A 23,777-nucleotide genomic window follows, 5' to 3' on the forward strand; every position below is an offset into this window, starting at 1 on the left:
ACAGATTTAATAAATAGATAAATAACTCTGAATCGAAAGGATTCATCCCTAAAAACCACCATCAGGTCCTTATGGATCTTACTCCTGTTGACTATTGAAAAAAAAAATTCAAAGATTTGTGCTCATAAAATACGAAGTCAAGCAAGCAACTACTGTGATGAAAAGGAGCAGATTTAATATTGCCCTCAAAACCAGGGTGGTCAAAAAAGTTTAAGTGCACAGGCACAATTTCTGGGAACGGAAACCTCTTCAGGCACAGAAAAATAAGCAGGCCACAGCCTATCCAAAGGGCAAGACTCCAGAGAAGATGCCTGTGCATTCGCTTGGGATGACAGCCAGGTACAAGAGCAGGCTGTCCCACTACTGCTCTCACAGAGAACAGTGCAGCAGTTGGTGTCTGGCCCATCTACAGGCCCCACCAGCAACGGGGGAAGCTGCAGCTCAACTGTGAGGAGCTGAAGGGGTACACATCAGTGACAAAGAAAAATCTCTCCTCTTTACTGTCCTGGATCAGCGGCTACCAGGGCAGGCATACCTTGCATCTCTGCCTGGGGTTCGAGCATCCTGATGTGCCATAGGTAGATAATCAGAAACATCGATTGCTTCTTCTTCCAGCTCTCCTTCCTCCAGTTCCCCTTCCTCTAGCTCCCCTTCCTCCAGCTCTTCTCTCCTCATTGCTTTAGGCATCCTGCCCTGCTCCATGGGCTGGATGGAATCGTCCGGCTCCATCCGTCGCCAGCAGGTTGACAAGTCGGCGAGAGAAGGTCCGGACTTGGAGCGCCACTTGCCCTCTGAGCACCACCTCTCGTCGGGACAGCCAAGCTGGTCAGCGAGAAGCCGGTACTTTGCAGCATCAAAGAGCTCATTTCTGGGCCCCAGCAAACCCCAGCCCTACAAGAGAAAAATGCACTGCTAGCTGCAGTAAAAAAAACGATAGGGGTAACTCTGCAGGAAACCGAAACACATCTGGTAAAGGAGAGAAAAGCAGGAGCAATTTCTTCATATCCCACAGAAAATGAGAGAAAGGGACTTCCAGAAACTTAAAAGCTTTCCTCCTGCCCTTAGTTCTTAAGAAAGACAATCTGTTCGCTAGCCTCGCTTCCCAGAGCACAACTGCTTAGCATCATATAGCTTGGTGGAAAGGGTGGGCCAAGATCTACTGGTATTTTACAAACCATTAACTATATTTAGCATTCTGAAGTTTTGAAACCCACCTCAGAGCATGAAATGCAGCTTTCTGGAAAGGCAAACAAGTATAATCTGGGATAAGACAAGATGAGAATTCAGGGAATGGTTCACCTTCTTTCTTTTCACAGGAACAGTTATTTGTATAAGGAGTAGTAAGACCTCCATAACCCAGCAGATTTTAAACCAGAAGAATCCCTCATTACTGCTAGCCTACCACCTACACTCAGGACTGACCTTTCACGAAGCTCCAGCCATACCTAGAGTGCAACACACACCATGTCTTACCAGACCGCTGCAATAAATTAAAAGTTACATCTTTAGGCCTCTCAGCGGGCCCCTATTAGATGAGGCCACATTATTCTGTGCTGTAGGAGTGCCTAAGACAGCAAGAATTCACGTTGCTGACTGTGTACTCAGAGTCACTATATTCAGACAGTCTCTGCACCAATTAGACACTACTACTTTTCTTGAACTGATGACTATTTATTTAAAGCAGCATTTGTAGCTGTATCTACAGCTACAATTGCACAAGGGCTCCCATCATGAAGGCCTTCTGTTAGGTTATAGGTTTAGCTGGCAAAGCACCAGAGTTCAGAACTTCGCATGCTGAATCTATGATTTCAGGGGTTTGGGGGCTTTTTTAGTTCTATACTGAAAATACAGTTTAGTCATTTCCCAAAATTTGAAGAAAAACACAAGTACAGGTAGGAATTTTTTTCCTTTGAAAGCTTCTAGGCTCTCAAAGGAAGCAGGAAACAATGCTTCTGCTGCGTTGTGAGGATAAAACAAGAATGTCTTTCCAGTGAACGTTAACTGAATGAGGACCAGCCACGCTTCAGGTGGAATGAAGTCAGTCAGTGAAATAAGCTTTACAAACCACAGAATTAAAGAAACTAGCCTAAGCACAAGGGCCAGCTGAAGAAACTGCCAGTTTTCATGCTGCAATCCTTAACTTCCGAGGGTTTAATTTAAAAACTAAATAGTTTTTTTTTTTAATGTCGCTTTCTTGATATTCAAGCAAATCAAAAAGGTCTCTTATTGTTACAGCATCCACAGCATCTTTTCTAGGCTCCTCGGTATCATTGTCCCTACTCCAGAGATGAAAGGGAAACTCCAAAAGCAAACTCACTTGCTCAAGGTTACAGACAACAGTCAGTGGCAGAGCTGAAGACAAAACTGCATCTTATTCTCGCCACAGATGCTGAGACTAAGATAGAAGCTGATTAAGGTCTAGGACATAAAGAACAAAGAGCAGAACGCAAAGAATTTAGTGAGTTCGTGCCTGGCTGAAGTAAATGTGCTTTTAAGCTCAAATGGATTCAGACAGCTCAAGACTTGATTAACAGATAGGCCAACTAAGAAAGCGAAGAGGCAAAGAGAGAGCTAAAAGTCAAAAATCGTATCACCAAAGCGGACGAGGCCTGCATGCTCAAAGGCTTGTTTCGTCAAGCTGAGAAGGAGCATAAGCTCACCTTGAAGAGCTGACACGCTGCAGCTGCTGCCTGCCTCTCGGCATCAATCTTCTTGGTCCCATAGCCTTCCACTTCCACATTCTTAGGCCACTTTATATGCAGAGTGACTTTCTGAAAAGCAAAGATAACCAGTAAAGTGAGACAGTACAGAACAACGTCTCTCCTCCACCAGGAGCACACCTACTTCAGACATCTCTGAACTCCAGGCAAAGAAAGGAACTACAAACAAAAATCCCAAACAAAGTGCTTCTTTGGTGCCTTTATGGGAAGCTCCGTTCCAGTAACACAGAAAGAAAAGCCTGGAAAAGGGCTACGAGGTGGCCACAGTCACAGAGAAGCCGCGTGGCTGAGCCAGGCCCAGAAGCCAGGCTGACTTCCAGCACGGTGCCACGTACTCTGGGCCGCAGCTTCGCAGGCTGCAGCGCATCGGCTCAGAGGAATCAAATGCCAAGAGCTCATTACTAGAACAATTCCGTTTCAGAGTAACGGTTCCTACGTACACTGCAGCATACCACACCATGCCTGAGCAGCAACGTGCGCTCTCTGACACATTTCTAGTTGCAATGGCAATCAAATCTTCCTAACTGCTTCCTTGCTGTAATTTTAACTAGCAGCATATTGCATCACAGTTAGAGGCAGCTACTGAGCTCATCGGGCACAGGACAACCCCGCCTCCTGTCTGCACTGCCCAACACAAGCTATTAAGAGAACTAACAGTGCCACCAGAGCTCCTCTTAGACCAGGACAGTTGGATGAGAGCAGCTGAAAAACCTGCAGAGGCAAAGAATGCTGAAAGCTGAACCCTGCCCTTTTTAAAAAAATTGCTCCCAGTCAAGAACTCGTTCTACTCCTGGCCCTGCAGATGCTGTAGCTGAGTTTCTGCAAGGCTCAAAGGAGGGAAATGCCTAAGGAATTCTCTCCTGTTTCTGCAGCAAAGATGAAAGGTGGCATTTAGGTCCGCTGGGAAAACCCCACCTATAAGGCTAGAGAAAAGGCTCCTGACTTTTCCACAGTCTACATCTGGCTGGCTGCCTGCCTGCCATCTGAATCTCATCTTACTGTAGGAAATTGCTACGTATTTTGCCTCGGGGCTCTACATGAAAAGGCACAGACCTGCTGAGAAAAAAAGTTGTCTCATGAAGGCCAAGTTACTTAGTGCTCATGAAAAAACCTTGCTCACTTCCAACTGAGACCTCTCCAGGTTCTCTTACCTGTCCGTCTGTCCCCACACACTTTTTCTAGGTGGTATTTTTTGGGGTTTTGCTTGCAATCCAATTCTCATTTTCTCCAAGAGCTCCTTTATTGGGTTTTTGGTTTAGTTTTACTTTAATCTGAAGATATCCTCAACGTTAATCTATTTAAGTGCTAGCAAGAATGTGAACTGATTACACAAACTGAAATGATGAGGCATTGGTTATGGCATTCCAAAATTTAAGTTCGGAAACTGCACTACTGTTTGAGGAAAAGAAAGACAAAAACACAAATAATAAAGGAACTCTAAAGTAGCCATTTCTAACGTACTGCCTAAAACGCAGGGATGCTTAAAAAAAATATGTAATAAAAACTGTCTGGGAAATTTTAGACAGAGTGTTATTGGAAAATGTTAATCCATCAGAACTGAATCTTTTCCTGGAATGTATGTTACACTTAAACTTCAGCTCGAAGGGCTTTCTGCTCTAGAATGAGAGCTGGTATGATAAAAGGAGTCAAAGCCTTGGACACAGTGCACCCATCAGTTAAGAACTTCAGTTTATAGCACAGATTTGGATCCAGGCCTCTTGCATCCCAGTCAGTGCTCAAACTACTTGGCAAACTGTTTGCTTGGAATTCCTCTGCTTCATTTAACAAAAAAAAAAAAAAAGTCTGTATTTCATTTTGCCCTGAAGTAATATTAGAAGCCTCCCTCCATTGCAAACAAATTCTTCTTTTCTGGTTGCAACTGAACATTTTAGGCTTAGGCATTATTAGACTCTACAATAAAAACAAGGCCTACTAAGGTCTAAGTTATTTAAATTTTAATTTTCTAAGGCAGTGGGGTACACAGCCCAACACATCTGAGCACAAACTATGTGTCTTTCTGCTGAGAAAAGCAGGTTGCAGCAAGCTACTTAAAAGAAAACAAATCCATCCTTCCATACACTAAAGGAGAGGGACAACACCTACACTTATATACCTATCAAAGCATGTGAAAATAAAGAGAAACAGGAAGAAGTGAGAATATTTCTTGTTTGGAAGATTATCACACAACTCTTAAGTGGAATTAAAACACTTCTGTGTTTTTCTCTGTTCCAGAGTTACTTCCAGGACCAGCAGTACTCTTAGCTCACTCCCCCCTCTGTGTGGAACATGCACCACCCCTCCCCAGCACACCAGGATTACCTTTTTTCTTGGCCCATTAGTATGGATGTACACCAGCTTGTCCCTTGCATGAGAAATGCCCAGGGCTCGTCCAATCACGCTGTTGAGCAAGTTTTTAGGCTGTGGAAATTCCTTTAATAAGTCTCTGGAATCTGAAAAAAAACAACAGAGGAACTAAATGTCTTCAAGTTCTTGTGCAGTCCTGTTCAACGACATGTTATAACACCCGCTTCACTGCAGCTCTGTGAGCATTAATGTCTCTAAGGTTGCAGATAGAAAAGTAAGCAGAGGTATTAAGTGGTTCACCTACAATGTCTCCAGGCATCAGCAAAATGGTACACAGGAGTGCAAAGTGTCCTGAGCTCCAAACGCAAGATGACACTGCAAATCCAAAATGGGCAACGATACTGTATGTCCCATACTTCTCCTGAAACGCACAGATTGTTTCCCCCTCTTTTAAAAGTATGAATATCCTCTAGTTAGAACAGCAGCACTGACAGTCTAACTCCATGATTTAGTGACACTAGCAATCACCTAACAGTTTGGAAAGACTTTTTTTTCCGTCCAAATGAATACAGTATCAACAGAAGAAACAACAGACTACATATACCGGTGGAATCTGAATACAAATATCCTACCACGGAATTCAAAGCTCAGATTAATACATGGAGCTGGTGCTGTTTCCTCACTATGGAGGCAAAAGCAGCTTTGTTCGTTCGATATCGAAAACAAACCGAGCAATAACTATTTTGAACAGATTTTGGTACTTGCATCCCCCTCCTGAACCCTGCAGATCACCTCAGGGTTAAATCAAGGGTCTTGACAATGCACAAAGCTACACGTTAGATCCAGCCATTGGTAGCAACGTGAAACAACACCTGGGGACTTCTCCCTGAATTTGTTGAGATGGCTTGGTTAGAGGCTGGAAATATGGTTTTGTACTAAATTGCTCAGAGAATCCCCTGAAAAGAAGCTTGCCAACGCAGTCAGCTGAGAAGCAGCGCCTGCGGCGGCCAGCGTTGATGGCAGGCAGGACTGGCTAGCTGAGCACTGGTCCCCTGCCCCGACATGTAAGAAATGCCACTCAGGCTACAACACTTGCAGGAAAGGGATATTAATGATCAGTTCATATGACTCATTTAAAAACCGACAATAATAAAAATCACACTGCCCCCCAGACAGAGCAGTGTCATGCCCATCTCATGTTCCAGCCTCCTTCCTGATGCCCACACCAGCAGTTTTAGCTGGCGAGGAAGCTGCTCTAACTCACCTCTCACATGCATCACCATTGTATCCAGCACTGTACGGAAGAGCCTTTATTTTGAGCTGTAGACCAAGCAAGATCAGATTAAGTTTAACGTGATAACAGTTCCCACAAATGGGCAGATCCAACAGCTCGCTGTTGCGGCGAGGGGTAGGTGCCACTTCTCCCAGGCTCTACCACCACCACACTGCTCCAGCTCTGGCGTAAACCCAAACGTACAGGGAGATGATCTGCAGCCCTGATCTGACAGAAAGCTAAAACAGAAAGAGGGAGTACACTGGCTTCTGCTGGGCTCAGAAGTAAATTGGCCACTGCATAGTCCGGCAGGTACCCAAAACCAGCGCAAGAGAATAGGGGAGAGGAACAGGATCTCCTGTTCTGGCACCACAAGCACAGCTAAGCCACTCTGATCATCACAAATGCAGGTTCCCCAGGCAGTCCGAACTTCATTCGTCTTCCTGCAGACCATCGATGGGTTTGGGCACTGCTATGCTTCTAATTCTCCACAGGTTTTCAGGGGAAGTTTCAGGAGCAAGTGAGAAGTCAGCAACACATGATCATTGGTACTGCCAGAATCTAGAATTTCAGACTGAGCTATCAAATCCAAGGAGAAATGACCCAACAGTCACACTCATTAGAGCATCACCAAGATCTGCCATCATGTTTTGCCAAAAGCTCTGATTGCAGAGTTGCTATAATGAAGATACACTGTAAACAGCTCCAAAAAAGACAGACAGCATTTAAGAGAAAGGCTTTAACACAGGCATGTGGCAGAGACATTCTCCAAGAAACTGCTCAGCAAGGGAAAGCTGAAGTCACAGGGGTGTATTATGAGGGCTCACCTGACCAACGGGGAAACCACAGGAGTTTTAGGGAACGCAAAAAGAGTTGTGTTGTGCCACTGCAGGCCTAACACTTGCCAGACTGTGGATTCCTGGGTAAGGGAGAGCAAAAACCCATGTTGCTGATCGTATCACCCTCTTCAAAAAAACAGACAAAGCCCAGCATGCTGATCCAGAGTTCAGAAAAAAAATAATTACTGGTGATACTCAGTTGTGAAACTTCTTCCTCCAAACCAAAGAAGAACCATCTGAATTTCAGAGAAACCCCTTTCAGAAGCCAAACGGGCCAGATACAGAAGGCTTTTGGGTTCCTTAACATATACAGGGAGATACTGAAATACAACCTCCACGGCCTGCGATAAGGATGTCGAGAGCTGGGTATCATCTGAAGACAGGTCGCATTGTAATTTGACAATTGTCTAACTCTGACTCGCAGCTGGAACTGGCTCAGGCTGGCATTACTTTTCAAGCGGGTGTGTAAAGGACAAGCTGGTATTTAGAGGGCAGCATCAAAACGAACAGATCGGAACTGCTGCCTGCTCAATCTCCTTCGACTATACCGAGGTTGAAAAGACCGTGCAACACACAACAGGCTTTCTGCCGCTCTCCTATGCACAAAGGTCAGCCACAGTATTTTCCATTATAAAGAATAATAAAAAAAGCCCACAGGCTGCTGTTTCTCACACAGACTTGGGCAAAACTCTTGAACAATTACATGGGGATATGCAGAAAGTACTCTGATTTATGAACACTACTTGTCCATGAACTACCTTCCATGTATTGGCCAGGAGAGCATGAAAATGGTCTTAGCCTAACAAAGAACTACAAGCCAATTTTCTGTAATTATAGAACAAATGTGATATTTCTACCCACTCATACAGCAAGCACCACTATAGTCTGACTTTGACCTGTTCAAGAAAACTGGAGAAGTGACTAAAATTTTGGCATTCTGGAGTTCTATTCCATTCCACATCGCTGGGATGTGTGGAGGGAGGAGCAGTAACACAATTCCCCAATGCACTATTAAAATCACTTAATAAATGAAAAATTTAAAAAAACCCACAAACCTCTAGCACCAGCCTGTATTATTTGGCTTCTAGTTGCTTCCTCTTTCAAGAACAATAACCTGAGAAATTTTGTGATAAGTAACAGGCGGAGGTCAGAAGCACGTTCTTTTTAAATGCCCCAAACCAAAATGCAATTGCCTAATGATAGAGCCAGTTTCTCAGATTCAGAGATAACTCTTTGGTGAAGACTAAATATTTAATCCATCCTAGAGCAAAGAATAGGATCTCTAAATAACAAAGCCTAGTTCTGGCTTGCAGCTCAGACTCTGAATTACCAACCGAGACACAATGTATTCTTCACAGCTGACAATGCCATATTCAGCAGTACCATCTGACGTATCAACAGCGACTCTAAGGCTTGATGGATTACCCTCAGCCCATTCTTATCCCAAATTCGAGAGCCGAAAGGATCTTATCTTGCATGAAGCCATGCCTCACTCATAGTTTTTAAAGAAACAATCCAAAACTGCAGAACCGGATTTGCAGAATGTTTTCTTCCCTGCCAGATTGGATTTCTTGGCATCTTCCTCCAAAGAGCGTCTTAGTTCTCTCACTGCTGAGAATAGATATTTGGGTAGGAATCATACTAGCGGTAGCCACAGCCCTGTGGAGGCAAGGAGTATAACCTAATACTCCCAGAACAAAAGAGAGTTGCTTTTCAATACCCAATTCCTATCAAGCCAGAATCACGTGTGATGTCCATACCGCAGCGCCGAGATCACGAAGGAGTATTAAAAGCCTGCCTTGGACAGCAGACATTTCAGGGTGGGGTTATCAAAGAAGCCAATTAACTAATTTAAGTTCCTCAAAACCAGTGAGTGCTTTAGCTTAACTTGATTATGAAAGTCCACGGTAATTCCAAGCAACACACAGAAAAAAAAAAAAACAAAACCAAACAACTCCCAGCTGTAGTGGATAAGCCTTCTATTAACCCCAACAAATCTGACAAGTAAAGACACTGTCTGGTACAACAAGAGCACAAGTAAGATGGCCCACAGTCTTCTTCAAGAAGACAGTGGAGCATTAGATCGATTTCAACAGTTTCCATCTCCCCTTAAATTCTCTTCCCTGGAAAAGGAACAAACAAGCATCCCTGGAGAAGCAACAAATGAGCAGCAAGGACCAACTCTTAACAACAACACTCATCAAGATATAAGCCCCCGCAGTAATAAATTCAAGTCAGTGAAGAATGCTCCTAACACATCAAAAATTCACAGGGAAACAAGAAAGCCCTGTGGCTCCATAATATCCATTTCATAAGGAATTAGCCTAGACATGTTTTATTAGGGAGAGATGGTGGAAGGTTCCACCTGGCAGTTTAGTCTGCAGTACACCAAAACAGTATTACTTTTTCGGGGGGTTGGGTTTTTTAAACCAACATCTAGCAACCCTGCCCAAGACTCCTTTCAAGCATACACAGTAAAAAAACCCACATGCAGTTCTTACCTAAAGAAGAACAAGCTTAAGAATTGGTAAAACTGACAAGGCTTCTTCAAAAGCAAGTGAGATCACCTCAGAGAATGAGGATGACCAATGGCCAGCCTCCATCCTTGGAGACACTCGGCTGGACGCAGCCCTGATCAACCCGCTCCAGTCTGGCCCTGCTCCGAGAAGGGGATCAGGCCACACGGCATCCAGAGCGTCAGTCCAACCTAAATTCTTCTGTGATACTAGGAGACGGCAAATTTAATTAGTCTCAGAAAAAGATTGTTTCTTAGAGCAAAACAGAGGTCAAGATCACGAAGTCTCAGTAACGAGCGAGAAGTGCCACAGACCTGACTGAGCAGGCAGAGAAGCTCTCTTCTTCACAGATTCTGCTCCAAAATCCCACCATTTAGGCCAACAAAGCAAAGCCTTAGATATTAATACCAATTAATACCAATTAACACTGACATTTTCTAAGCTGGCCTCAGATCAGAGTTGATTTTTCTGTATTTGTACCCAAGGCTAGTAACAATAGCAGTCAAATGAGGACAGCTAACAAGACATCAACTTACAAGTTGAAGGCTTAGAACTTGCCCTCATAAATAGTTATTTTAAAATAACTTTTATGGTCTCTATGTGTTCAAGGAGCAGCTGTACAGGTAGGGCAGACTTACGACAAGACCCCGAGGACTTTTTATTTGCTCGTCTGAAACGAATCTTCCAATATCACCAAACTCTCACCAGAAGAGCCTTCCATGGTCAATCCACCACAGAAACTGGAAGGATGAGTGAACTGAAGCCCAAAGATAAAAGCACTCGAGTAGTCTCTGAGAACATGTTAGAGAAAGTGCTGAGGAATGCAGTACAAAAGAGGGAAAAAAAAAAAAAAAAAAAAATCGGTTTACTACTTTTCTCAGGCAACACCTCAACCAGCTCATTAAACAATAATTTGGGGTGGTTTAGCATTTACTTTTGAAGTAAATTAATTTGCTCTGTTGAACAGCTTGAATGCAACAATTAAAGACTATCTGACTGAACTACAAGATAAAGCTCAGCAGAGCTTCTGAAAGGAAAATGGAACTAAGACCCAAAGAATTCAGAAACTACAGAGAAAATAGTAATAAAAAAAAAAGAGTGCTGGAGGGTGGGAAGGAAGCACAGAACACAGAAGAACAAGGAAAGGAAAAAAAAGTTGGTTTTATGTAATAATAAAACAACTTTCCAAAGTGGAAGATTACAGACTAAGAAACAAAACTCAAACCAAGCGAGCGATTTTAAAAGGGAAAATCTAGTAGTTCAAGTCACAGCCTGGAAGCAGTAACCTCCAGCACGAAACTACTCATATCTTTCTAAACTAGAAAGGCGTTCTTCACGCTTCATAATCTAACAAAAAGCAATTGTCGAAACACAACATCAAAACACACTTTCAAACATTCTTTTAAAAAAGTAACGATTCCTTCTGAACAGCAGGAAAGCATTTACCCTTCAAACACCTGAACCCCACGCCCTCTCGCGCACAACTCTTGTAGGCTGAAGGACTGACATCCAAAAGAGAAAAGAATCTTCCAAGCTTCAGGCAGACACATCATCCCTGGCCAGATTCACAGACACTGCAAACATCAGGATTTACGTTAACAGCTGTCCGTATCTCAAGCGGCATTTCATTCAGCTCAGGCACGAGAGTACCTGGTGGAAGGCCAGACCTTTGTACATATACGCGGATAAAGCAACGCTCGGAACCTCCCGCAGCGTGCTCCAGCTCTGACCTAACGGAACTTGCTGCACGGCGACGGCAGCGCGGTTTTCCTGGCGGATGCTCGATGGGCGTGCTCAATCCATCAGGATTTCTAGCGAAAGATCCATTTATGATTCTCCTCTCGTGTCAGGCCACGGCGGGAGAGCAGAAGCGGGGAGGACTTTCGGCCAGGGCCGGCTCGGCCCGGCTGTTCAAACCGGCGACCTTGAGCCGAAGGGCTCCGCACCCCTTTTCTGTTTGCCGGAGAAAGCCAACTCTCCCCGCCAACAAAGAGCGCCGCGCACCCGCGCACCGCGGCGGGGGCTGCCACAAAGGCCCCGGCCCCCGCTGCCCGGCGGCGGCTACCGGAGCCCTTCGCGCTGCCCGCACCGGCCGCCGCCCCCCGCCGCACACCGACCGCGACCGGCCCGTTACCTGCGGCGGCGGCGGCGGCGCAGCCGTGCGTGCAGACGCCGCCGCAGCTCGCCGGTTCCTCTCCCTTGCCGCGCATCCCGGCCAGGGAGGCCCTTTCCCCGGGGCAGGGTCGCTCAAGGCCGCGCCGCTCTCCCGCGATGGCCGCCGGCCCGCGACGCGGCGCCGGTCGCCCCTCCCAGCCGGCGGGGGAGGCGGGCGCTGGCGGAGGGCGGGGGGGCTGCGGGCGGCCCGATGCGGCCTAGCCCAGCCGCCCGCAGCGGGCGGAGGCCGGCGGACAGGAGGAGGGACGCGCGGCGCGCTCACGCTCCCCCCTCCCAGCACCGGGCAGCGGGGCTCGCTCCTCCCTTCCGCTGCGTGCGGGGCCGGCGCGGCGCGGCTTTCCCGGCCGCCGAGAGCCGGGCCGCGCACACCGGGGGCGCCGCCGGTTCCTCCCCCCCCCCCCGCGCCCCGCCTCGCCTCGCCCTCCGGCTCACCCTTCACCATGGCGGCGGCGGCGGCGTCCTCCTCGTCGGCGCCCGGCTCCTCCTCCGGGCTGTCGGGCGCCGGCAGCCGGGTGCAGAGCCCCCGCGCCCCCGGCGCCGCCCGGTAGCAGCGGCAGAGGCGCAGCGGCCCGGCCGAGCCGCAGGCGGCCGCCGCCTGCAGCAGCAACCCCAGCGCCGCCATCTTGAGGTTGCCCGGTGCCGGCTTCAGGCAGGGCGCGGACAGCGACGCGGCCGAGAGCCCCGGCGGGAAGGCGCCGCCCGCGCCGCAGCGCCCCCCGGCGGCCCGGAGGACCCGGCGCAGGCCAGCTCTCCTACCCCCCCCCGCCGCCCACCCCGACTTTTAACGGGGGAGGCGGACAAACACGCACACGACGCTGAGCCCACGGGTGGAATATCCCCGGGTGGCGGGGGGGGCGACTGCCTTGGAAAGGAAAAGAAAAAGAACCTGCTTTCACGTCCCTGCCAGAACACGTGGAGGCAGAGAGCGGCAGAAGTTTACCGGGCTCCCGCGAGGTGCCAGCCGCCGTGGGAAGGCAGAGGACTCGCACCGCCCGCTGAAGCTTTAAACCAGCAAAAAGACATTTTCTTTTTTAAAAAATCAGCTGCGCTCGCATCATCGAGCTCTACCAGCCCTGCCTGGAGCTGTCTGTCCTGACACGTGCGCATCGCGTAGAAACAACACGGCAAGCAAGTCAACGCGTGCGCTCATACGCCAACGAGAAGTCACGCGATGCGGATCTAGGTCGTCTGAAAGGGGCTTGTGAATATTTTGTAGGTGTCACAAACCCCCCCCAGAAAATACGATGTCTTTGCGCACACTCAAAGAAACGTTACCACAGAGAGATGACTCATTTGCTCCCCAGATCTGAGCAACCTGGTCACCATCCTGCGAACACAATGCACGGGCCAGTCCTCCAAATACGGATTTTATTTTAGAACCGTTACTAACCTTCTCTAATTAGAGGGAAAAACAGACATGCAACTTTTACTATGCTTTCAACAGCATTTGGCTGCCCTCGGTTTCAATCCTGCACTTACTTCTTGCAATCCTTGCGTGTTTACAGGCAAAGCAATCTTTCTGACTGTTTTAATACAAGTGAGTGCAAGAATGATTCAGAAAGCGAAATTCAGAAACTGCCCTGAAACCTGAAAGTCATTTCGAGTTTCTTGTCTTCAGCTACACATACGCCCCACCTGCACCCGAACACACACACGTGCAGGCTAGGTAATTCCTGTTCAAGTGTATGTTACTGAAATTAAAGTCTGCTTGCAGCCCGTTCGTTACTAACATTTGAGATAAACACTAAAAAACTTAAAGTCAATTAGGCAGCAGGACAGAACTTTCCCTTCTTACACACTTCTCCCTACTTGAAGTCGACTCCCCTGTTATTTGGTTCCATTACGAATGATTTTGTATCTGAGGCATAAAATTCTCAATTCTGTAGTGCTGGTTGAAATACAAACACTACAGGACTGTTTTACTTATTTTTTTAAAGTCTGAATTATTTTTCTAAGCAATTAATACATATAAATTTTATTATCTCTGACTGCAACATACACCTGGGACTACCATTAGGTTGTGTGTTTCTTTAAACCAGGGTATCAATTTTATGTCAAATAGTGAATATTTGGTGTGCAAACCAAAAATTTACATGAATGGCTGTTTAAGCATCGTGATGAAAAAAAGGGGGGGTTTAGTTGTTGGGGGGGTGTGTGTTTTTTGTTTTTAAATCAGAAATCTTCGATAAGCCACAGAAGGATTAACTGATAAAATTGCACACTCAAGTTTTACAAAGCCTGTATTCCACAAGAAGAGGGTCAAGAAATGGAAAGTTATCAAAGAAAACCCTGTATAAAAAACAAACTTTGGAAGAACATACATGAACACTCAAAAAAACCCCAAATCTTACAACACCAAATTTGCCTTTTCCAATATGCACGCTTTTTAGAACCTCTGTGAATTAGCTAGTGATTTGTCTGTGTAGTTATTTTTTGGTAAAAAAATCAAAAGCAAACAAAAAGCCCCAGATCTTGAAGCAGCCCCAAAAGACACAAAAAAGGCTTGCTTTTTTTTTTTTTTTTTGAAAAGACATGACTAATTATAAAGGCTTAGATTACAAATTTTAAGAGCATTGGCCCACTAAAATAGAAAACAATCTTGCTAGACAAGTCACTCAGTTTAAGGAAATGAATTATATGTAAATCTTTTGATAGCACATTGCACAAACTCTTACTTTCAGAAATAAATTTCAGTTGGTTTGGAAACAAAAGCTTCAAGGACAACTAGAAAGAAAGGGTGGCTGAAAATAGTACATAGACATTAATACATCTGTCTGGGAAGAAAAATCTACTGTGAAACTACCGAACTTGATATAGTTGCTGGTTTATTTACCATTTTAGCAAGATCTAGATGAGGCAATAAGCTGTCCAGCAGGGAAGAAAAGAAAAAAATAATCACAGCTACCAGGCTGCTTCAAGTCGTGAACATCAGAGAAGAAACACAAAAGGTAACAAGAGCCCTAAGGAGATGAAAACCATGGCTGGAGACCACAATGATTAAAAGCAAAACAAACAAAAGAAAACAGATAAATAAAGTACATGTCTGGGGAAAATCTTGGAAACACACAGTCGGCGGGAGGGAGAAATCTGGGAGAAGATGCTGAAAGACAGCGTGCTGGTGCACGGAAAGTTAGACGTGAGTAGGGCTAGTGGTTTGTCACCATAATGATATAAAAATTATTTCATGAGCACAGAAAAAATAGTTAAGACTCAATTTATTAAAAAATTGCAGAAGTCACAGATGCCACATACTCAATCCAAATATCTTTATTTTGCAGAGATGAGCGTTAAACAGCATGTAAATAATCGCTTAAGGCCATCTTCCCAGGTTTTGCCAGTTCAGGCTCACTTCAATGAGCTGCAGTTAATTCATCTTCTCGAGCCAAGCCTTTGCAGAGGCAGCAGCGCTATGCAGAAGCTCGTTAACAAGCCGCGTTATGTTAAAGACTTCCTTTTCCCCCAGAGCGCAAGTGTGGCAGCACCCAGCATCCCAAACCCCGTCTGGCCATGACAAACCACTAGCCCTCACAGGAAAAGTTCCTCCCCTCTCTCTCAGACTCCAACCTGGGTCACACTATTTGACAGATGAGAGGGTTTTTATTCCCGACTAAAATTACTTCGTACATAATTAACGTCCTGGACATAGAAAGCATTCTGGGAATTTTTGTTTTAAATACAGAACCCACAATATTGGTGACTCAGCAGCATGGCAGCGTTACAGGAATGGCTGGTACACTGTTGTGCTTCCCAAGTGCTGAAGCAGAAGCATGACTTCCCTGAGACAGGAAGGAGGCAGTGATCCGTCACTGGTTCAGCCATATCTGGAATATTTTATTCCATTCTATGCACCTTATTTTAAGACCAAGTAACGGAGTTCAGAAAAGAACAACAGAAGGAAACAAAAACCAGCTAGTGACTGAAGGGACTTCTTAAGAGAAAGTATGATCTAAAGAAAGAGGTTGGTAAAGCAATGACAGGGAGAAAAGGGACATGGTGACAGTTGACAGATTTAAAGTATGCAAACGCCAAGGAGAAAGCACTTACTGAACTGGTACAAAAAGATGCAGGTATGTTTAGGAGGGTAAAATTAAAAGGGAAAAAAAAAAAGCCTTTACTTTAGGCTAAATAGCAAACGAGTCTACATTGTCATCTATGAGCTAACCCAACAGGTCTGCTCCCCTTCCAGATTCTGTTGTTTCCCTGAAATATTCTCTGGTACTTACTGTAACCAAGCTTACTCGCTACATGTAACTCGGGTACTACACTAACCAGGGCACAACAGAGTTACATTGGTTACAACCACCCTCGCTTTACACATCAAAGTGCAAGTGTTGCAGGCTGGGCTCCCCTCAGAAGTAAAGCGTCTCTCGAGCATAAAAATTATCATCCTATATTACACAGCTATCACTGGTTCAGGTATAATCACCTCAACTTCCTTTTTTTGTCCCCAATGCACTGAGGAGGAAGTCTGACAAAGACATTTGTAGGACAAACCTCTCATTTATCCAGCACAGAGAAGGATAGTTCTGTTTCTTATAAATTAATTTTCTTCATCAGTCTGCTCTAGTATTAAAATCTCTGAACAAAGGAAAAAGTTTGAGCTGAACTGAAGATTGTCTCAGTTTCTTACCTTTAAGGGAATTCAGCGAGAACATCTCCATCACAGTGAAAAGGGTTGATTCCTAGGAAAGCAAGAGGTAGCAAAAAGAAACAGGAAGTTAGAATTAATATTTCCTTTGAGGTGTTTCCAGTGCTTAGTGCTTCTGAAACTAGCTGTCTTTAGCACAAGACAAAGCTGATGGTCCTCCACAAATTTCACCTTGGTGTTTATTTTCTGCCTGTTTCATCTGAATCGTGCGTGTACTATTTGTTATCCCGTTAGAACTGGCTGCTCTACACCCAAAGGGAGCAGGCGTCTTCTCAACCTGCGGTTTGTAGCTTTTGGAAGTGCTTTGTCTCTGTAGCAATATTGATTTGGGGGTATTTTTTTTAAAAACTTTTAAGTCAGAATGCCAGAAGTAGGTAGACTACTGTCACTATTCCCCCTTTTTAAAGAAAAACAAGAGATACACAATTTTGATAATGTGCTTTACTGAAATTACGTTAAACTTCCTGTTTCAATTTCTTATTAAATAGCTTTCACTCAAATAAGGGAAAGAAAACCATCAATTTTGGCTTGGGGTGCTTCATCTGTCATGCCAAATATTAAATACATTTTAGGCACTCTTGATAACAGAGTAACAAGGATTTCTAGCAAACCTGGATCAGATGGGTGAGGGTCCTCATTTACACAAAGCTAACGTTAACTATCCATATTAATGGCTATTCCTGTGCACACAATTAATATCCTACAATTATTATGCTCTCAAATTACTCACTTCCGCTTTCAGTGAAACTGATGACAGAATTACTACTTACTTCAGCAACAGCAAACAAGGCCTAAAATAACACCACTTTCAGAACAGAACTATAGGGACATGACACCTTGTTCAGCAAGTCGCCTTTCTACAGGCACATAAAAACAACCCTTGTCTTTTTCAACGACTAAATAAATAAAAACACAGTTATTTGACTTGTTTAAAAATGAAAAACCATACACGCTGTAGTAATTATCAAGATTGGCAGAGGAAAGCATCCTTGGTTTAACTAACTCGCTGCACTGAACAAAGTTAGAAAACTCTTTTGTGGTAGTCAAGCAAGATTCTTAAGGCTGAAGCATTCAACCGTGGAGCTAAGTCACGGGAGGAATGCAAATTGGAAGTGCAAAGAGCGGGCCACATAGCAGCCTTGTGCCCCCTTCACGTAGGGATCACCTCAGTCGAGGTACAAACCATCTTAAAGCCAATAGTATTTCCGATCAATTATACGAGACCAGCGTTACTCCGGCACTGGACTGTGTCTTACAAGAGTAAGTCTTTGAACACTCTGAAGTCACCGGAGAGAGACAACCAGGAGTATGACAGGGAGTGTTGCAATATATTCTTAAATCTAAGTCACGGAGGTATCGGCCGTATCTTCCTCCCATATTTTTAAGCTTGACAAAAATGGGGAAGCTGTTTTCTTGCAGACAGACTGAGTGTATTCCGGAGAATACAGGGAAGGTAGTCCACAACAGCTTTCGGGGCCAGTGTACCATTGAGGCAGCTAAACTGCAAGGCTTACCTACAGGGCACAAACTAGTGGAAAAGAGAACAAAGAACATCTCACCTACACTGGGATGGACAGAAGGGCACTTACAAAAATAAACACAAGATAAAATTGAAGAAAACAGTCTTTTCTGCTCAAGACCAAGAGCAAAAATTGAAAACCCTACATGGATGAGCTTACAACATTAACAACTGAGAGCCCCATTGACAAGCAAGACTCTAACAAAGCTGTTATTGATAATCACACCTGTAGATCCCCAGCTGAGATGGGGACCCTGACTGTGCAACCAGTAACAGCCCCACGGCTCAAAGTCAGCCCCTGTGAGAGCAGGGACAGGCCAGGGAAGAGAAAAAAGGCACGGAGAGGTGAAACAATCCAGGTGAGGTCCATGAACAGAACCCCACTGATGAAGGATCCCTTTTAAATTACATGGAGGAATGAGAGTAAAGCTTGAGCATCCAGCAGGAACATGGTCAAAGCCGAGAGATAAGAGCTTGGATAGATAAGCTTAGGTTTAAAGTACAGGTCATTAAGAGATCAGCCCCTGCAGCATCATCACTGGATTACTCAGGACCAGATCTGGTGGATCTGAACACAGAGTATCCTGAACTGGGAATCAGTTTTAGCACAGCCAGCAGCCTGGTGGAAATCCCAGGTTTTTGTTGCTGAAGATCCTGATACCCAAAAAAAGGTGTTCAACTATGGCAGCTCCCTCACCGTTCATGGAAATGAAGGGAACGCATGAACATCACTGAAAGAAGGGCACTTTGGAAGATTCAAAATATACTTTGTCAGGCTCTGATGACAGGAGAGAGATACGGGGCCTCATCGGACACTGGATTTACACTGAAGTAGAACACACTGACGCAGAACTCTTACAGACAAGGCAATGGTATGTTTGGCATGAGAATCAACCATGCACAATGATGCCATCAGACTGCAGAGCACCTCATGCCTCACTTGGCAAAATACTAGAATCCCAGAAGGCAAAAGAGGCACTAAAAGTTTGTTACCAATAGACTTAATGCCCCTACTGCAAAAGCAAAGAGTGAAACCAGTGAGCGTGACACTGGAAACTGTTAGATAAAATCTCAAAGGCCTGGGAATTGGGTCTTTGTTAGGTTTCCTTGATCCACCTGAAAATAGCGACACACACATATAAGAAGGCACATCCCCAAGAATAAAGTACATCAAGATGCAGTGAATATCACAGAATTTCTGATTATCACCTACGGTGATATTCGAGCGGTGTACAAAGAGGTACAGCCCCACGTGCTTTGTTGTGAGAACAAAGAAGAAATTGTGTTGTCCTACCTATCATCCACCCTCAAGGATCACCTACACTGGGGTCCACGCAAAGTTAAAGAGTTCGACTCCCTGCTATTTGGGCCAAACAAGGGATGGATCTGTGCAAGAAATCTTTCTTTACCAATCCTAATTCTGCAGGATTCCCATTGCTGAGCTCTGACAAGCTGGAAAGGGGACAACAAAGTGCTAGAGGTAGGAGTGGGCGTTGGATGCTCTTGGGCACCCACCGCTCATGAGACCAAGCGTTGTGGACTGCACGGGCAACCCAGAGTCACCGTTCCAATGACCGCAGGGGAAAAAATACTGACAACAGAGTAAGTTATGGGAAGGGAAGGGAGAGACAAAACTAAGAAAAGAGCTGCAAGCCGTGACGGAGAACAGCTCTGTAACAGGAGCAAAGGCTTCCCCACGGCACAGGACACAAAACCGGAGAGCGCCCAGCTCCCAGGCCATCTCCGGGTCGCCCCGTGCCGTTTCCCGAAGCGGGGCTCAGCTCCCCGCTCCAACCGGAGCTCTCCCCGCCGGCCACTCGCCCAAGACCCGAGGGGAGAGGCGCCGAGGAGCTCGCCCGGCCGGCTCCGCGCCCCCGCCTGCTGCGCTCCCCGGCTCCCCGCGGCGGTGCTGAGCAGCGGCGGGCAGCAGCCCACGCCCCGGCCCCGCAGACGGCCGGTGCCCCATCCGCGGAGCATCCCCGGCCGCCCCGCCCCGCGCCGTCCGGCCGCACAGGCCCAGGCCCCCGCACGGCCCCTTCCCGCGGGCCGGGGCTCCCCTCAGGCCGAGGCTCCCGCCCCCCTGGGCGGGCACCGCGCCCGGGCTTGGCCGCCGCCGCGCCCGCCCCCCCCCCCCATCCCGGTCCCGGGGCTCCGCGCCGCTCGGCCCCGCCGCCGCCCCCCGACCCATCGCCGCAGCCCCGCCGGTCCCCCCGCCGCCACCGCCGCCCGCCCGGCTCCGGCTCGGAGCCATCCTTCCCCTCCTTCTCCTTCCTCCCGCCGCCCTTCCTCAGGCCGCGGCCGCCCCTCGGGCCTCGATAGTGGGTTCCGGGCCGCGGTCCCACCACGCCCCGCGCGGTCCGAGCCCCCCCCGGGCGGAGCGGCGCCGGTCCCGCTCCCCGACACCGACCTCCTCACAACCAACTCTCTGGCGCCGGTCCGCCGCCGCTCGGACTACAACTCCCAAGAGCCCCCGCGATCCGCTTCCGGGGCGCCGCCCGCGGCCGCCGCCGGCTCTTCCGCCCCGTGCCCCGGATGTGAAACACCCCCCCCTCCAGCCGCCTCCTCCGGCGAGCGGCACGGGAGTGCGAGGCCGCGCGTGGGCGCGGGGCGGGGCCTGTCCCCATGGCAACGGCTAGCACCAATGGGCGGGTCCGCTGCGGCCGCCGTCCTCCGCGCCCCGGCCCCGGTAGGCCCCGGCCCCGGCCCCGGTTCCTCGGTGGGCCCCGGCCCGTCGCCGGCCTCAGCGCCACGGGCCGCCACCGCCGTTTGTGCCGCCTCCTCCGCCTCAGCGCGGTGCGCGGCCCTGAGGGGAGCGGCTGGTTGCGGGCCGGAGGCCGCAGGCCGGGGCCGGCCCCCGCTCGGCTTCACGGAGCCCGAGGCTTGCGGGGAGACACGGGTGGCCGTGGGGCTGCGGGGCCGGGCCGCCTCCCCGGCGAGTGAGCGGCTGCGGTGCCGCAGCGCCTGGCACGGCCGGGTCCGAGGGGCGGGGCGGGCTGCCCCGGGCCCGGCCGCGTTTCCCGGCTGGGTGTACGGCCCGCGGCGGGGAGGAGAGCTGCCCGAGCTGGGGCTGCCAGCGCTGATGGGCTCCGGAGCCACAAACCTCTTCCCTCATTCAGGGGAGGCCATGTGGCATCATTAATATATCAACATATTAAGCAGCCACCAGCCTTAACAACCGTGTTAATATTTAACCAACCTGCTGTCTGTATCCATCGGTAGAAACTTACTCCTGATCTTAAATATTCACTTACTGGTTAGAATTAGATCTGCTGAATATCCACAGCACAGGTGCCCACTGTCCTTCTGGAGCGGGGTTACAAGCCAAAACACGAGCGGGCTAGTTCCTCCTCCAGGGCAGGACAAGGCGCATTGCTGCTTCTGGCTGGGGTAATCCTAAAGCGAGCAAAGAGAAGTGGTGTTCATCCCCTGCGTTATTAAGGCCCTGGTTTGTAATCATCACCTCATTAAACACTTGTGTGCAGTTCCAGACGCTGCCCAAAGATACCGAGTGGCCACCCGTAAAATAGCATGGAAGTCCTGCAGCGTCTCCTCGCTTTTTGCTGCCGTTAGAAGCCAAAGCAGCAGGAGCATGCAAGGACTTGTCACACTCACGTTCTCAACAGCCGTGAGACAAAGCGTGTCTCCGCTCTCGTTGCATCCGCGTGGGTGCAACGGTGAGCTTCGTTCATGGGCAGCAGCAAATGTGTGATGAGGGTAGCTTCATTTACGAGGGGAAAATAGTTGTAGTCTGGGTGTGCTGATTTGCCATGGTATCACTGATTCTCTGGCAACAATGAACTTGGATGGCAAGGCAAACGCAGGGAAAGGTTCTGGGTGGTAATTTAACCCTAAACTCAATGTGGGTTTGATACAGGCTTTAGCAATTACTACCTAACAGCTCTGCATGCAGAGTTCTTCGCTTCTCTTTCTGGCCTTTTCTATTCACTGTGATTTTTCATACCATCCATGTAGTTATAAAATAAACCCTTTCAGAGTACTAATCCTAAGAAGAGCTTTGTTTCGGTGAGATTGAAATGACATTTGAAAATGTTCTCACTACATATTTTCTTTACTGAGAAGCATTGAGATGCCCAGGACAATTTAAGCTCACTGTATTTCTTGCTGTGGTCTGCAGGCCACAGCTCTCTTGGCGTCAGTTGTACCAAGGACATGAGCCAAAACATGATGGAAAGGAAGTTGTGTAAGGGTAAGAGTGTGTCAAACCGGAATTTCCCTTAAATTTATTGGCCTGCTCGCAGAGCCAAAAGTCTAGGTCAGACAGACTGAAGAACGCATGTGGGATGGGAGGAAGTGCCAGAGAATATAGAAAATTTGCAGATGCTTAGGGGTCTCCAGCTACTGCACCTTTATTCAGAAGATGGAGCGGGAAGTCCAGTTATTTCTGTAGACTCCAAAGGCCAAAAGGTTAATGCGTAATCTTCATCCCCCTGTAGCATTTACAGATAAGAACAAGGATAATAAAAGAAAGTGTTAAGATAAGGGGAGTAACTTAAGCCATTATTACCAGCTTAGCTTAAAAAGTCTGCATAATCATTCAAAAGTCTTCTGTTAAGTAACAAGTAAAGCAATTTGGTTTTGGGGGCTTAGAATGGAAAATTGCTTTAATACAATGACTTTGTAGAAAATCTGTCAAGCCATCTAAAGCATGATCACTTAATTATAGTTCTCTACTTGCTTCCTACTGATTACAATATTTTTATTAGTATTACTTTGTAGTCTCTTTTCCAAGTAACCGAAGAGATGCTGCAAAGGCTGTTTTTAGACAAGATCTAAATACGGTTTGTCAATCCTTGTAACTGTAAAATAAAGATAAAAACCATGGACAGTATTTTGATTTTTTGTTCCCAAGCTTTGTTTATCTAATAATCTATTTCTATTCTGAAAAAAAAAAAAAAAAAAAACTTAAAAATACCATGTCCAGCAGAACTAACAGAAAACAGTCTCCTGTCTATTGCCCTCTAGTTAACCAAACTGCTGTACAACCACTGCAGCTCCTCTTTGTATTCCTGCCCCTCCTGCCACCTGGCACACCTTAGATCTTCACCTAGACACCTAAAAATCCATGTATTTTCCCCAACCATATCCCCTAAAGTGCCCCTCCTCTGTTAACCTCTCTTCTGCCCATGTCCCTTCACTGTCAGCTGTACAACAGACAGCAAGCAGTGCAAAACCCGTGAAAATCACTGTGTGACCGTAGTGTCCAGACTGCTTGAGCCTACACCACTGCATGTGGGAAGGGGCTGACTTTACTCCTCATTCCACAGGAGAACTTGGTACCTCTGCATTTTTTAAATGCCTCCGTTGAGTCGATTTGAAACTAGTTAGCCGGTTTAAAAGTTACCAGAAAAGGGACCAGGTAGTCAGTGCCATCTGAGGGACAGTGGTGCTTTAGGGAAAAAAGATATCCCCATTGCCCATCCTTAAATGAGAATAGAGACCTGTCCAGTTGATATGTCTCTTTCCCAAATGAAGTTCCTAACAAATTGTGAAAATACTGTATTAAAAAAAAAAAAAAAACCACACAGAAAAAGATTCTGTTTTTTGAGACTGCAAACTGTTCGGTTTACAATGAGTGCAAGAAATGAAGGCTTGTAATTCTGGTAGAACATCCTTCTTAATTTGATTTTCATTTATTGTCATTTATTACAACCCAGACATTGTAGCTCTCATTCAATGAATTAAATAAGTAGCTGATACTCTTTTTAGACCTTTTAACATCTTTACAATCCAGTTATGTTAGACTTCCTTGCAGGCTTGCTCAT

General features: G+C 47.0%; 1 protein-coding gene across 4 annotated transcripts in view; it reads right to left on the reverse strand.

Annotated features, from left to right (window-relative positions):
• DHX30 (DExH-box helicase 30) overlaps positions 1-23,777 on the reverse strand; it is a 40,447-nt gene that overhangs the window by 14,089 nt on the left and 2,581 nt on the right. Inside the window, exons 2-7 of one of the 4 annotated variants that reach the window (XM_074844457.1) lie at positions 22,360-22,442; positions 21,246-21,387; positions 16,458-16,509; positions 5,040-5,170; positions 2,661-2,771; positions 536-891 (exon numbers count right to left, since the gene is read on the reverse strand). In XM_074844457.1, coding sequence (XP_074700558.1) covers positions 536-891; positions 2,661-2,771; positions 5,040-5,170; positions 16,458-16,488 — 629 coding nt within the window. In that variant the 5' untranslated portion in view covers positions 16,489-16,509; positions 21,246-21,387; positions 22,360-22,442. Of the gene's footprint in view, positions 1-535; positions 892-2,660; positions 2,772-5,039; positions 5,171-11,786; positions 11,929-12,259; positions 12,465-16,457; positions 16,510-20,401; positions 20,454-21,245; positions 21,388-22,359; positions 22,443-23,777 lie in introns of those variants that run through there. The other 3 variants (XM_074844466.1, XM_074844442.1, XM_074844450.1) reach the window with 3 other exon arrangements.

This window comes from Strix aluco, chromosome 1 (genome assembly GCF_031877795.1).
Source record: "Strix aluco isolate bStrAlu1 chromosome 1, bStrAlu1.hap1, whole genome shotgun sequence".
Taxonomy (NCBI): domain Eukaryota; kingdom Metazoa; phylum Chordata; class Aves; order Strigiformes; family Strigidae; genus Strix; species Strix aluco.